At 40.2% G+C, this 16267-nt stretch overlaps 1 protein-coding gene across 1 annotated transcript in view; it reads right to left on the reverse strand.

The window, feature by feature from the left end:
- Nucleotides 1–9621, reverse strand: part of wwc3 (WWC family member 3) — a 60789-nt gene extending 51168 nt beyond the window's left edge. Inside the window, exon 1 of the mRNA XM_088349997.1 lies at nucleotides 9135–9621. Coding sequence (XP_088206123.1) covers nucleotides 9135–9286 — 152 coding nt within the window. The 5' untranslated portion in view covers nucleotides 9287–9621. The remainder of the gene's footprint in view (nucleotides 1–9134) is intronic.
- Nucleotides 9622–16267: the final 6646 nt, after the last annotated feature.

Below are 16267 nucleotides of genomic sequence, written 5' to 3' on the forward strand. Positions count from 1 at the left end.
ACGTTAAACAGTCTCTCTACTTATTCACCTGTGTGTGGATAATGTTGCAAAAATAAGAAACAGAAAGTCTTTAAAAAAAATACAAGCTCTTCTACGTACGTATACATATTAAACCGATAAGTTATTGTTGCATTTTATCATTGCATATACAACTGAAAATGGTTGTACACGAATAAACACGGTAGCTCTTACTGTAGTCTCATGCCTCAATTTTAAGCACCTAATTTATGAAAAATATGACAAAAGGCTATTTTTGGGGAATGCGCCTTATGAACCGGTGCGACTTTTAGTGCGCAAAATACGGTATTTATCTTTTATTACATAAAGATATTAAAATTTCACTTTATTCAGACTGATACCAGATACAGACACCAAAGGACGTAACTGACCACATGAAGGTACATTTCCAACACGGCGAATGTAAATTAAAAAAGGAAAGTTGACTCCAGGTCAAGTGTAAATTGGCGATTTTTCACAAAATTGCATAATTTTTTTGCACAGTCTTTTGTAAGGTTTATAGTTGTTGGGATACTCGTAGCAGCAAGCTGGCGAAAAATTATGCCTGCTCATGGTGAGGCTCATGTTATGTAAAATAAAAGCTTTTTTTTTTACCAACGAGTAGAAATAATGAGAAATGTGTGATAAATTAAGTTTTTTTACCACTGGTACGCTCTAAATAATACACACTGTTCCTATAAATTAGGTGAATAAAGAACTTAAATAAATATCTTTAAGTTTCATTCAGTTATTTGATTTTCCAAGAGTTTAGACCAATTCAGCTTTTATTAAACTTAGTCCATTCACTTTAACAGAAGACAAAAAATATATAATGATAGAAAATCTATTTTTTCTTATAATTAAGGACATACAAAAACTCATCAAATAACAAATCAAGTTACGTAGCGGGAGTAACTGGTCAAAATTATTACAATCATGATTGTAATTCGATCAATAAAATAAATACAAACTATGAAACTTAAGTGACACAACAGCAATATTTTTCTTAAAAAATGTTTGCTAAGTCTTTTGCAAGCCTTTTGTTTTTATCCATCTAGCCGTAGCAGCAAGATGGCCAGCAATAATGTCTGCTCCCTCTGGGTGAGCCTCGTGTTAGGTCAAATAAATACAAAACGTCTTTGTTACCACTAGGAGGGGCTAAATATTATACCAAATCCTTATAAGAGTAAATTTCAAAAAAATATATTATTTCTAGGGACCATGCAACCCTAGTGAGGCTAAGCGGCGCAAAAAAAGGATGGATGGATGGATGCAGAGTTTCTGGGGAAAAAAAGAGATGGTTGTCTTAAGCTACATCAGATCATTTAAAAGAAAATGGATTTGATATTGGGTAATACATTGGTCCTAATATTTTGTATTGTTGCTGTTGTATTTCATTTTCATCAACAGAGCTGTACGAAATTTGGAACTCTTACTCGCTGCCGCCATCTCCTAGCTTATGTCATGATTGCAGCCTCTATCAAGCTCCTCATGTTGCACGTGCAAGTGAGTGCATTTGTTAGACACGCTCAAATAAACTTCTTTTTCATCTTTCTCAGGGTTTGGGTTGGCATTTGGACTCTACACGAAACAGGCCTTTTCTTACTTTCACCATTTACATGCTACACTTACAAATAGAAAATGCAGGGAAGAGCATAAAATCACTCTCCACCCTACTCCTGCACCCCTTATTCCCCCACCTAATGTGTTTTGCCTTGAACAGCTTTGCCAAAAGTTACATAAAAGCAGATAGGCACGGTGAGAAAAAATATAAGGGCCTAATGCGCTCTGTGGCCGGATCACAGATACTAAAACTAAGGTGGAAGCAGATATAAATATAAAGGCTCTTTGAACTAAGCAGGACATTGTTAACACAGACTTCATGGACAAGATATTCTACTTTCAACTTTTTAGGGAAACCTCAAACGACGCACTCCAACATGAATGAATCTTCTTGATCCATTACATAGCACCGAAACCTTCCAATATTTGTCCGTTCCTTCCGAGAATCCACGACAAGGTAAACGCGACCATCTGCTTACCTGAGGGATCTCGTCAACGTTTAGGAAGAGTGTCCGTTTCGCGGCGTGATCCAAATTTTCGCGACACGCCGCGATCTCAAGCAGACACGCGGCACGCCGGCGGGGCGCGACCTCGAACCGGTTGCCAAACGCGCCGCATCACAACGGCCATTGACAATTATGTACGGCCTAAATGGCTCTTGTGTTTTTCGCCAGCGGCCCAGTCAGCTGACTATTGGCCTCGCACTCGTCAGGAGACCAATCCAAGTGTCCTTTCTTACTTGCATTTTTTCCATATTTACTCTTACTTGAATATAGTGCTGTCAAACTACACATCAAACAAAAAGATTGGACTGCAAGTCGTCCATCAAAGACCACATAGTACGGCTTTAACAATGTTTGTTAAGATTAATACCAACAAACCATAGTTTTGATTACATTTCTCACAGAAAAAGTGAGAGAAAACACATGAGACATTGGAGTTAAAAGATAGCAATTGAAGTTGCTTGTGACGGTATAGTGTCAAGCAGCACTAACTGCAGCTGAGCGCCCAAAGAATGTTTGGAATTTTTGCCATCCGTCCATTTTCTACAGCGCTTATCCTGTTTAGGGTCACGGGGTGGAGGCCTGAGTTTCTCCCAGCTGACTTTGCGTAAAAGGAGGGACGCAAACCCTGGACTGATGACTTGTCAATCACAAGGCAGACACTAAACCATTCATAATGATTTGCGAAAAAAAAAAAAAGCATATTACCTTCACAGTTCCCATCAACATGAATGTCTTTTCAAATATTCACAATTATGTACTTATTTGTCAAAACTCTCACCTTACAACTCGTACCAGTCGCCAAAGAGCTACCTTCAAAATATCATACCTGTCAACCTCCACGGCTCCATGCCCGTATTAACGGTCGTATTTTTCGGTACAAAATAATCGTACACCATATTTTTTTTCGGAATGATGCATGATGGGAAATCCCCAGGCGGCAGACGCATGCGATTGACAAATTTGCGTTTTTCCGTACCGATTTCCTTGTACGTCGTACTTGTCTTAAAATGCATTAAAAAACGCACTTTGTACGGCAAAACCGTACAGGTTGACAGATATTAAATATATTTGCAGGGTTGGGTAGGCTTACTTGAACTTGATTACTTTCAATTACTTTTGGATCACACCAATACCAAATATGCTAAAAAAAAGACAAAAGAAACTAAATATGAATAAAATGATGACTCACAACACGTAGTAAACCTTCTCGTGGCTTTGATATCTTTGATCTCCGGCAAAACTAACATAAAATGCGACAGAAACAAAATGAAAATAAATCCAAACAGCTAGCCAACATCATTTTTGCTGTTCCGTGTATTCCGTTACTCCCCAAGCAAGCACAAAATTGAGTAATTTTATTCCCATTTAGTTTCTTTTGTCTTTTATTAGCATATTTGGTATTGGAGTAATCCAAAAGTAATTGAAAGTAATCAAGTTAAAGTAAGCCTACCCAACCCTGTATATTTGCCCATTTATCCTGACATTTATTTGTATCCTACATTTGTTTTAAGTCTTTATTACTATTGGAATATTGCATGTCTTGTTGTTTTAATATTTGTTTATACAAGTAGGTTGTGAACCATAATAAGCAATATTAAACTAATGAAAGGCATCTTTTTTTAAAAATTGCATTTCAGAAAATAAACATTTTTATCACAATATTAAAACATCCTGAGACAGTCCTATTATCACTTTTCTGACACTAAATGATTCAATTGCATGTTTATATGAGCGTTACAGTATGAAATATGAATCAAATATGCAGCATTTAGGGTTTTTAGACCCTTGGGTCACTTAAATTACATGGTACTAGTACTACTAAAAAATCATAATATTGGCCAATATAATCCACCAGATACTTTATAATTGGTGGCTCAACAATAAATGTACGGATACGAGCATGACACTTATTATTTCGTTCATGCAAAAAATGGGAACAGTGTATTAACTTTTCTAAGTTGCATAACCTATTGTAAATGTTGATTTTCCACAGTAGGAACCCTTGAAAAGGACGACCAGCATCTGCCTTGCTCGGGATGTTGCTTGTGATTTATTGAAATGTCAGCACAGCCTTGCAACAGGAGGCATTCCTCTGGCGGAGAAAATCTATGAATCACTACGGTCCAAAAAAGTTGATGAAGCAAAAGCTGTTGAAGAAATCAGGTTGTTCTCAAATAGTTTGACGCGCAACTTCTGCATTCCCTTTGTTGGAAATACCTGCAACGAGATCTGTCGGCTTCAGGCAGCGGGTTTTCCGTTCGAGCTATCCCTGACATAGGGTGTTAAGTTTGACTTAGCTGTTGGTTTTAGGAAGTCATTTAGAAATGATTCAAACTTGTAGCACCATTGATATACCGTTTATAGGCCAGTGTTCTCGTTTGCCCGCGTCCTAGACGCATCATTTTTGCTGGGGAAGCATAGTCTCAAATCAACCATTTGCCACAAAATTGTCATTATTACCCGATTTCTTTTTTTTAACAAAGATTTACTGCACTCCAAACTTTTCTTCAGGCAGATCCGCCATTGTTGTTTTGGTCTCGCGGTTCAGGTTTTCGTCTGCACGAGATCTCGTTGTGTAGTGAAAGGAAGTCAGTCTTTTTTTAGAGAACCGGCTTTTTTGGCTCAACTCATTAAAAAGAGCCGGCTCTCGAACGGCTCACTTGCTTTGATGATTGATATTACGAATTATGTTGTATAAAGAAGTTAAGAAAAAAAGGAAGTATAAAAGGAGAAAATTAAAAAAAGAAATGTTTGTGGTTATCTTTTTAATCGGTATATTACCAACAATAATTTGATGCAGAAAATGAATTAATAATTTGATGATTAAAACTGAATGAATATATAGATTTATATTATATATTTGTCACCGATTTACGATTTCAACCTCGATAACACTTAATTTTGGGGACCCATAGATCTCTGTTGAGACTCATAGATTTTTTAGGTAAAATGAACACTGTAGGCCTTTACTTAAAATACAAAATCTAAGTAGGTTTTGGATTGAATGAGTTAAAATTATTTTGAGGCAGTTGGTACCGGCCCAAGATCAGGTTATAGGATTTTTGTTTCGTTTACATGGTATGAGACAAAGCGGTAGTAAATTCATGTAAAAAAAAAAAAAGATTGTGAATATCATAGATCGGTTTTGTCTTACAAATGTAACTATATTTAATTGAATTGTATGTAAAACAAATGTCACTACTCTCTGCAAAATAACTCCAAATGTATGACTTATTAAAGTCACAAACATTATTGTATTATAGGGAAGGGTTTTTGGTCAAAGCACTCTTTTGACCCGTTCAGACCCATAGACATTTTAAGCTTTCGCAAGCCATATAAAATGATGTGGCGGGCCCAATTTGGCCCATAGGCCATGAGTTTGACACGTGGGCCATAGAGTATTGAAATGAAACTTCTTTTGGTTTGACCAATTCATCAACAAAATAATCAATATTAATTGAATTTTAGTATTCAAAAAGTGTAACATTGCAGCTCAATTATCATAATTATCATTATTAAACAGGTAACTGATTTGCTTTAGTGCAGAATGAACAAGTCAGCCTTATAGGTACATTAATGCAAAATAATTTATGCCTCGAACTGTCTAATTCCAATCATGTTTTTTTAAACGTGTCACTTTAAGGGAATTTGAGAAGACGACATACCCAGAGTTGTTTGCCTTTAGAAAGTATTAAAGGCTGTACAATGTAAAATCGACTAAAGTGGGTTGTTTGGAGTTAATGGAAAGTAGGCAAAGTGCTGTTAGTTTATTTTTATTATTCTTTTTCTGCACATAAAATTTCTGACTGATAATGAATTTTGGGGACAGCACGGCAGCACAGTGGCTAGCGCGTGTGCGGCACAGTTCTAAGGTCTTGGGAACCTCCTGTGTGGGTTCAAATCCAGCAACCGGACTTCCTGTGCGGAGTTTGTATGTTCTCCCCGTGCTTGCGTGGGTTTCCTCTGGGCACTCCAGTTTCCTCCCACATTCCAAAGACATGCATTTCAGGTGGATTGGCCGGTCCAAATTGTCCCTGGGTGTGAATGAGCGAGTGAGTTGTCTGTCCCTGTGTGCCCTGCAATTGGCTGGCAACCAGTTCAGGGTGTCCCCTGCCCACTGCCTGATGATTACTGGGATGGGCTCCAGCACCCCCGCGACCCTACTGAGGATAAGCGGTGCAGCTAATGAGATGAGATGAGATGAATGAATTTTGGTAATGTGAAACATGCTAAAACTCTCAGAAATAAAAGAGCTTTGGTTAAATTTCAAACTTTCAGACTATAGACGACAACTTCATTTTTCCTTTATGTAGGCCATGATTGAGTTAAAAGCAATGAATTTGTTTTGTACTTCCTAAAAAAGTCAAGTCGTGTTTATTTCTACAAGCCCTAATCATAAAAAGTAGGCAAGATTACACCCGAAAGTGACAATATAAACCAGTGGTTCTCAACTGGTCTGCCTTCAAGACCCACCATCCCAACCTAATTACAAACCGCAACTCAAATTAAGAAAAATATTCCACTTCTCAAAATGTATTGAATGAAAAGATTGTGCAGTTTAAACCATAGGTAGTCGAAAATATTTCTGTTTTTTAAAAACAAAAACAAATGATCAGCAAAACCAAAACGACTTCAAGTAACAATTTTTCCTTTAAATCGACAGTGTGTGTTATTTAGCAATGTTAAGTGGTTGAAAAAAACAACAACAATTCATCAAAAATCAAAATTTAAAACATAAATGTCAGCCATCTTGCTTCTACAGACACCTGTATATAAACAAAAAAGCTTGCGGGAAAAAGGTGGTCAAAAAGTATGAAAAATTGTTCTGTTTGGTCACTTAGCATTTTCATAGTTTGTGTTCTTCCTTTTCCTTTCCATTTTCCTGTTCTGTGCGTGGTTCCACCTAGCCATAAAGCAACATCTGGTGGTTAAGTAATACACACTGTCCCTTTAATGCTCAATTAGCTGAGTCTTTAAAGGAAATCCTTAGCACTTAGTTCAACAAATGTTAGCTGTCTTTTCCTCAGTTCTTTTTGTCTTAGCACTGGAAACAAGAACCCAACTTTTGGGTCGCGACCCACCAGTTGAGAAACATTGATAGAAATAAAAATCTTCTTAAACAAAAATCTTCTCAATCACCCCTAAAGTTCAATCCTAGAAACAAGTCTTCAACACAAATGAATGTAATTCCACTTATTTAGAAACCAGAATCCAGAAAATGTGTATTTTCATTGAGTCCTAGTCCGTCCGCCTCCCTAGTCAATCCTCTTCCAAGATTATCTGATTTTAAAAAGAACATTGTTGAAAAATAGTGTGCGTATTTTGAAAACAGCTTAAAATTCCCAGTCCATCGCTCAAAAGTGAGGACTCGGTGAATTCCCAGTCCCCGGTGGAGAATCGCATCTTCCCCGTGGCTTTTCCCAGCGGCCCAACTTTAGCAACATTCCTAGCATAGTTCTGCCTGGATTTCTGGGAGATGGAGTCTTTGAGGCCCCACATACAAATGTACAAAAGCGTCAGTCATACACACGTTTGGTTGGATTAGGGGGGACTCTTTGGAAATAAAGATGACAGAAATGGGGGTGAGGACAGTGGTAGGAGAGAGGTTCTGGAACGCTGCAGGCCAATGGAAGTCACATACACATGAATGGGATGTACTGCAAATTAGGCAATAGTGGGGGTATAGAAGCGTAAAGCTCGTGTTAAATGAAACCATTTTCATTAAGTAAGTAATAAAAAAATGCAGTGTGTAAAAGTGAATGGAAATAACACAGTATTTTAGTGATCAGAGTTCCCCAGACCAATACTGATACCCAAATCTTGAGTACCTGTAGTACATACAAAATGACTGACATCTCCTAAGCCAGGGGTAGGGAACCTATGGCTTGGGAGCCATATATGGCTCTTTTCATGAGTATATATATGGCTCCGAAAGAAAATGTAACTATTGCACACCTCTCTGTGGCGTTCCAAAGTCAAGTGATTTCATCCCGATTTTGGTGCATATAAAGCCGAAGCAACTTAATGCAGAAGTTCGATAAGAAACCATTTAAACTGATAAATAAAAACGCTGGCAAACGACTTTGATTGGGTGAGCAGTACATGTGGGCGAATCCCTGCACACAGCGCAAGGCACTTCCTTCTCTCTCGCTCAGTGCAGTCTACACCGAAAGTGAATATGACGATATGCTTATCGTTTGCAGAAATTTGTGACATTTTTACAAAGGAACTTTGCATGCACATTGTTTTTAAACCGTTATTAAGGACAAATTCCATGGGAAAAATTGCCTCAACACTCTTAACTGAAGGTGGAAGACAAATTGTAAATAGCATATTTACATTGATTTGGGACACAGGATTTGGCATTAATATCATGTCATACATTTGACTGAATCATCAAATGACACAATGAAAAAAATGTGCTGAAGAATTAGCTTTTGTCTAGAGAGCGTGTTTGGCAGTTTTTTTCAATTTTGTCTGAAAATATATGATGTGGCTCTCTCAATTTCTTTTTAAAACACTTTTTTTACTTTTATGGTTCTTTGGGTCAAAAAGGTTCCTGACCCTTGTCCTAAGCTTTCGGTTAAACCTACTACCTTTGGGCACATATTTATAGTATTACACAATAGTATTGCTCAGCTGTTTTGTTCAACTATTTTATTTTTTCCTTTTGTTAATTAAATCATTGATGTTTTTTTTAAATGCTGTACCTGAATAAAAAGCCACAAAAGAGGAAATACCTCCCAATCCTAACATACTTTCCATCGTATAGTATTTATTAATTTTGCATTTTAGGATTGCTTTGATTTAATGTTCCTGGTTGATAAATATCAACTAAAAGTGCGAGTATCAAACTTTTGCAAACGTTAGATATGAGCACAAATACTGGAACTTGATATCGGTACTAAAAAAAAAGTATGGGAAAGCATAAAATGTTAGTTTTAGAAAGTCAAGAGAAATAGTTTTTCGTGAAGTTAAATGATGGTGTTTGACATCTGCGTCAACATAAACTCCCAAGCATCATTCTGTCCCGTTTTTCAAACAAAATGACATTTAGGGGTCTTGTACCTATCTCTGGGGTCTATCCACGACGTCTGCCGGGTGTTGTGGTCGATAAAGAACACTCTGCCGTCGTAGTCCCGGGCTTCCTCCCAGCCGGCGGGTAGCGGGAGCTCGGAACTTTCTCGCCGTTTGCCGCTGCCTCCGCCCGGCCACGGCATTGCCGCTGGCCGCCGCTGCAGAGCGGAGGGCTCCAGCCCCGTCGCTTCGACGTCGTCGTCGTTCCTTTTTCGTTGTCCCGGGTCGGTTAGACAGCCAGTCGCTCCTCTTCACCGCCTCGCGGCCCCGCCGTTAAAGAAAAGAAGTAAGTTTTGGCTTTAAGAAGAGGAAGGTGGCGGCGGCGGCGTTGGTGGTGGCGGCGGCGCTCTCACGGTGCTCTCGCCTCCATATTGGCCCGCTCCCTCCGCCACCATGTTTCATTCCTGCGTGTCCTTATTCGGGCCCCGGGCGGATTTGCATAAACGGACGCGAGTTTGGCCCTTCTTGTCCAATCCCCTTCTTTTGTCTCCCTCTGCGGGTCCATTTTAAAGCAGCCTACTCAAAAAGTAAAGGGGGGTGGGAGTTATTTATTCATTTTTTAAAAGTTTCATATTTTTGCCTTATCATTAACGGTATGTGTGTTTTTCACAATCATTGTGGTTGATTCGTGCGGATGTTTCCGCATCTGACTGTTTTGACCATTTCGAGTGAGATTAATGTCAAAAGTTTTTCCCTTAGCAATTTTTCCCTCCAGTGGGAACGCTACGTACTTTGATGGATTTTGTTATACTTTGGCGCAATCTAAAGGACGATGTGAGAATTGCACTCTTCGGCTTTTTGTGACGTCACACGGCTCTCCTGTCACATGTTTCAACCTGGAACGTTATCATACCTGTCAACCTTTACGTTTTTTTGCCGTACAAAGTACGTTTATCATGCATTTTAAGACGTGTACGACGAAAGAGAAAATCGCAAATTTGTCAATGATGGGTACCATCCGGTATACACCGATTATCACGAAACGGCAAATCAATCAAGTCAAACGAGTTCGCCGCAGTAGCCTCTATCTCGGTATAGGTTTTTTTCGTTGCAAACGAAGCGAGCGGTTTGATGCTACTACGCGTATGCGCAGCCTCGGATTTCATGTGGTAGTTATTTAGTGAAAGGAAGTCCGTCTCTTTTTAGAGAACCGGCTTTTTCGACTCAACTCAATAAAGAGAGCCGGTTCTCAAACAGCTCACTTGCTTTGATGCATTATATTACGAACGATCATGTTGTATAAAGAAGTTAAGAAAAAAAGGAAATATAAAAGGAGAAAATGAAAAAAGACAGGTTTGTGGTTATCCCTTTCATCAGTATATTACCAACAATAATTTAATGCAGAAAATGAATTCATAATTTGAATAAGAAAATGTATTATTCTACTTAATTATATTTGCATGTATTTTTTCCCTTCTACAGTGAACGTCCAAGCTACTTCATTTTTGAACTTTTTTTATAATAAACCTCATTCATATCTCACAAAAAATGTTAATTAACAATATATATGATATAACAAAACACATGTACAATATAACATGTTAAACTACATAAATAAACACGTTTAAAAAAATATGGTGTAAGATTATTTATCAATACAACATTTTGTAAGGGCATGGAGCCCTGGAGCGCGACAGGTATGAATTATATTCAGTGCTGGGCACGTTTTTTTTTTCTTTTCAAATTATTAGTTTTGGTTACTCACTACTTCTTCCAAAACGTAACTGAGTGACTCTATGATTAAAGAGACTGGTTACCAGACAAATTAACTATTTTTCGTTACTTTAAAAATAAGTTGTATGGCAAATATTTTGGCATTTTCTGAGCAGTATTCGAGTCAGTTGAATAGAGAAGAACCGACAGGAAATTGGGTTATAGAACCTTGTCATATTTATTGCACCTCACCAGCAACAGAATTATCCCGTACTTGAACTGCAACAAAAATAAACAGTAAACAATATAATAAAATAAAAAATAGCAGTAAACTGTTAAAAGTAACTTTATTAAATCAAATATAACTCGAATGGTCCGTTGTATGGATGGGAATTCTGACTCTTTTTAGAGAACCCTGCTCTTTCGGCTCCCAAATTTCTCTTCAGGTTGTTTTGCTGTTGAATCCATCCATGCGTCCATTATCTGCACCGCTTATCCTCAGTAGGGTCGCGGGGCTGTTGGAGTCACACTTAGCAACAATTTGGACCAGCCAATTAACCTGACATGCAAGTTTTTGGAATGTGGGAGGAAACCGGAGTGCCCGGAGTAAATCCCCACAGGCACGGGGAGAACATGCAAACTCAACACAGGAAGCTTTGATACCATGACCTCAGAACTGTGCCGCACACGCGCTAACCACTGCTCCACCGTGCAGCCCTTGTTTTTACCATTTATTATGTATTATTCTGAATGACTTTAAGGGGGAAAACAAAGCAAATTAACACTTAATTGTTAACACTGGGAAAACATAAAACTCATAAATTAAGATATTTATAAATATACAAAGAAAACGATAAAATACAAAACAATTTCAACCTCTTTTATATTCAACAAATTTAAAGTCAACAGCACAGAATCCGTAAACTCATTTGACCAATTGCAAGAGAAAAATAGTGTCTCGAAAGTAACCGGCTATCGCTTGGTGTGTAGTCGGCTCCCACTTCCAAAAGACGGCTAACAAAGCAATTTAATTCGCAAACGACATTAGTATGTTGCCACACCAGCCGTCATTCGCCTTTTCTTTCGGCCAATTTAGTAACAACTGTATTTGTATCTGCTATCTTTCTATATGGTAGTCGCTATTTTAAATAGTGCCATGTAAAAGACGTGACGCAACAAACTCGAAAGAGAGCTGATACCTGTCATGATTGCCGATTCAGCGCAGCTGCGGCGGCTTAATTGCCGCCAACAGCCCGGACAGCTGATTGGTGTACACTCTCTTTTTAAACCCCCGGCTTCCTCTTGAAAGCCGTCAGATCGTTGTGCTAACTGTTGCCTTCAGCTCAGTAAGCCTTTTCGTTCGACTCCGTTCCTGCCCTGCTTTTTTTCTGCCTGATCTTTGTTGCCAACCTGTTTCCGGACCGGACTGCGCCCCGTTCTGCCTGCCTGTTACCTGACCTGTTTCGCCTCGTTACTTGCTTACGAACTCGACACCGCCTTTGATCTCCAGTCCTGCCAACGACTTGCTATTCCCGCCTGCCTCCGATCCTCCTCGCCAAACACACAAGTGCCACTTCCGCACCGCTAGCTCCTTTTGTCCGTCAGCCATCGGATCGTAGAAGCAAGCCTTACTCTTCTTCTTTTTCAATAAAAACTGAGAAGTCGAGCACTATTGGGTCCTGTGTCCGTTTCTGGTCTGTGATAATACCTTCTTTATTTAAAGTAATGAATCGCTTTTGACCGTCAGTAACGATAACGGCGTTGTAACGGGGGAAAAAGTAATGAGTTATATTCCTCTTTTACCAAAAACACAGTTATTCCCATCACTGAACCTTCCCTGGCAGAATGAGACCCATGACGGTCGGCAAGAAGCACCCTGGTAAACAGCACTTGATTGAACATTTGAGTTCAAACAAGTATCAATAACCACAACAGAAGAATACAAAGGGAAAAAAACACATTTGTGTGTGTTTTTGAAAAATGTCTAGTACATTAATATACATAGTAAATCCATAAAAATCTTAAAGTATCATAGGATTATTTTAGTGGTTTTGATTCAAAATGGTGAGACCTGAAGTTTTGTCATATAGTTACGATAGTATCATAATTAGCTTGGTTTAGACCGTTGTGAGACAGGTTAGTTTTAACCATTAGTAAGTCCTCTTCTTTTGCAAGTACCGGTATATTGAGATCCTATCACAACAAGGCGAATGCTGACATCTGCTGGTCAAACTTAGACATTACATGTTTCTTGGCCAGTAATTCCCCATAAAACCGTGCGTTAGTGTTTTCCAACCTTTTGCTTCACTGATTTATTGTTAACACGAATTTGTCTCAATGGACGATTTTTTATTATACTCTGTGGTGAATATTCCCAAAATATATCAAATGTCTTATACCCATCGTCTGTACCATATATTGTATTCCAGTTGTTTTAATTACGTTTTTTTATTTAGTTATTCAATTGTTTCTTCAATTTTTATTCGTTTGTAAATATATTTTATAGTTTATTTTGGACTAGTAATCTTATTCATTATTCCGTCAACCACAGCAAGTAGTTCTGGTCCTGAGGCAGAAAAACACCCGAGACTATCACACTGCCACCACCATGCTTTACAGTTGGCATCATGTTCTTTTAATCAAACGCTGTGCTATTTGTACGCCGGATGTAGCTACCTTCCAAAAAGCTAAATTTTTGACTCATCTGTCCACACAGTGTTTCTCCAAAAGTCTTAAAGATATTGAAGGATTTTATATTTTATCCGATTAAATACAAGTTACATTCACCGAGTGCAATGAAGGTTTTCACTGAGTGAGCTTCAGGTCACGCCGTTCCAAATGCGAAATGTTTTGGCTGGGGATTTTTGAAAACGGGTCTGACGCAGGAAGGCAGGCATTGTTTGGAGAAATTGTTCTGATAAGCGCTTTGATGTTTTGACCATTTTAGACTTCGAGGTGAGGGGGCTTTCATTGACACGCCCATGGGAGGAGCCGGCACACCAGCTTGTGGAAAAAGCGTGGGCAGAAGAGGATTGAGAGGATCGAGAGGGAAGATCGAGAGAGAAGGCTTCACAAAGACTCGGGCGACGCTAATTCGGTGGAGTTCACTTAGTTAAATTAATTTTAAGAAATTAAATCTGCCCTCGTGTGGAAATGCCGGTCTCTTGTCCATATTTTCCCATCAAGAAACGGGCATGCATTGTTAGGAGAATGCAGGTTGTGTTTGGTTAATGGAGTCAGATAACTAATTCGAACAATTTGGTAAACGGCACATTTTAATATTTTAAATTCCTAACAATAATCAAGACCATTTTTGGCAAGTGTGAGACGACTCTTTATGTTATTTTGTGACAGCAGTGGTTTTTGCCTGGGAACTCTCTCATTAATGCCATTTGTGGCCAGTGTCTTTCTTACAGTGGAGTCATGAACCCCGATCTAAACTGAGGCTAGCAACGGCTGAAGTTCCTTGTGTCGTGATTGCCAATTTGGAGCACTTGCGGCGGCCTGATTGGCACCAACAGCCCGGACAGCTGATTGGTGGACACTCCCTTTTCAAACCCCCGGCTTCCTCTCAGTCATTGTCAGATCGTTGCGAGCTGTTGTATTCCACTCAGCGAGCATTCCCGTTGGACTCCGTTTCTGCTAAAACCTTTCTCCTGCCTGATCTTCGTTTTTGAGCCGTTTCTGGACCTGATTACGCCTGTTCTACCTGCCTTTCCTCTGTATTTCAATATACTTGTGAGTAGCTCAGGAGGTAGAGCGCTCGTCTTGGGATCAAGAGATCGTAGTTCGAATCCCGGCTCCTCCGAGTTACATGCTACTGGGTCCTGTCTCCGTTTCTGGCTGGTGACAGTTACACGTAAATATTCAGGGTTGGGTAGGGTTACTTTAACTGGATTACTTTCAATTACTTTTGGATTACTCCGATACCAAATATGCTAATAAAAGACAAAAGAAACTAAATATGAATAAAATGACTAAATTTTTTGCAGGCTTGGGGAGTAACGGAATACATGGAACAGCAAAAATGATGTTTGGATTTATTTTCATTTTGCTTTTGTCGCATTTTAGGTCAGTTTTGCCGGAGATCAAAGCCAGGAGAGAAAGCTTACCACGTGTTGTGAGTCATCATTTTATTCATATTTAGTTTCTTTTGTCTTTTATTAGCATATTTGGTATCGGAGTAATCCAAAAGTCACGCCATGACGACCAGTATGCCACCCGCCAAACCCAAAATCCAGCCTTAAAAAGCAGAACAGCAATCAGCTGATCTGCTTCAGCTTGAGTTCGGGGCGTGGCATACTGGTCGTCATGGCGACCGTGACAGAGCCCCCCTCTTAAGGGACAGCTCCCGAGGTCCCAAAAAAAGAGGGGGGCTCTGTCATGGCGACCGTGACAGAGCCCCCCTCTTTTTTTGGGACCTCGGGAGCTGTCCCTTAAGAGGGGGGCTCTGTCATGGCGACCATGACAGAGCCCCCCTCTTAAGGGACAGCTCCCGAGGTCCCAAAAAAGAAAAAATTACAACCTCGCGCCCCGGAATGTTGACGATCGCGATTGGGGCAACCCTGCTCCCTCCTCCGAACACGCAGGAACGGGGAGAGGCAGGCGCCATCTGCGTCGGGCGGATCGGAATCGGCGCTCGGCAGGGGGGGTCTGGTGGCCAACTGGACAGGGGATGACAGACAGGCAGAACCGACGAGAACAGGACAGATAAACAGGACAGGCAAAAACAGGACAGGTAAACAGGACAGGCAAAAACAGAACAGGTAAACAGGACAGGCCGATGCAGAAGAGTCGCACTCAGGTCAGGCCGATGCAGAAGAGTCGCACTCAGGTCAGGCCGATGCAGAAGAGTCGCACTCAGGTCAGGCCGATGCAGAAGAGTCGCACTCAGGTCAGGCCGATGCAGAAGAGTCGCACTCAGGTCAGGCCGATGCAGAAGAGTCGCACTCAGGTCAGGCCGATGCAGAAGAGTCGCACTCAGGTCAGGCCGATGCAGAAGAGTCGCACTCAGGTCAGGCCGATGCAGAAGAGTCGCACTCAGGGGGGTCAGATTCAGAAGAGTCGACTCAGGGGGTTATCAGATTCAGAAGAGTCAGACTCAGGGGGGATCAGATTCAGAAGAGTCAGACTCAGGGGGGATCAGATTCAGAAGAGTCAGACTCAGGGGGGATCAGATTCAGAAGAGTCAGACTCAGGGGGGAACAGATTCAGAAGAGTCAGACTCAGGGGGGAACAGATTCAGAAGAGTCAGACTCAGGGGGGAACAGATTCAGAAGAGTCAGACTCAGGGGGGAACAGATTCAGAAGAGTCAGACTCAGGGGGGAACAGATTCAGAAGAGTCAGACTCAGGGGGGAACAGATTCAGAAGAGTCAGACTCAGGGGGGAACAGATTCAGAACAGACAAGACAGGACAGGAAAGACTGAACAAAATCAGTACAGGGAGAGTCAAGGCAGGCATGGGAGTCG

This window comes from Urocampus carinirostris, chromosome 12, assembly GCF_059441175.1.
Source record: "Urocampus carinirostris isolate Australia breed hairy pipefish chromosome 12, RoL_Ucar_1.0, whole genome shotgun sequence".
Taxonomy (NCBI): Eukaryota; Metazoa; Chordata; class Actinopteri; order Syngnathiformes; family Syngnathidae; genus Urocampus; species Urocampus carinirostris.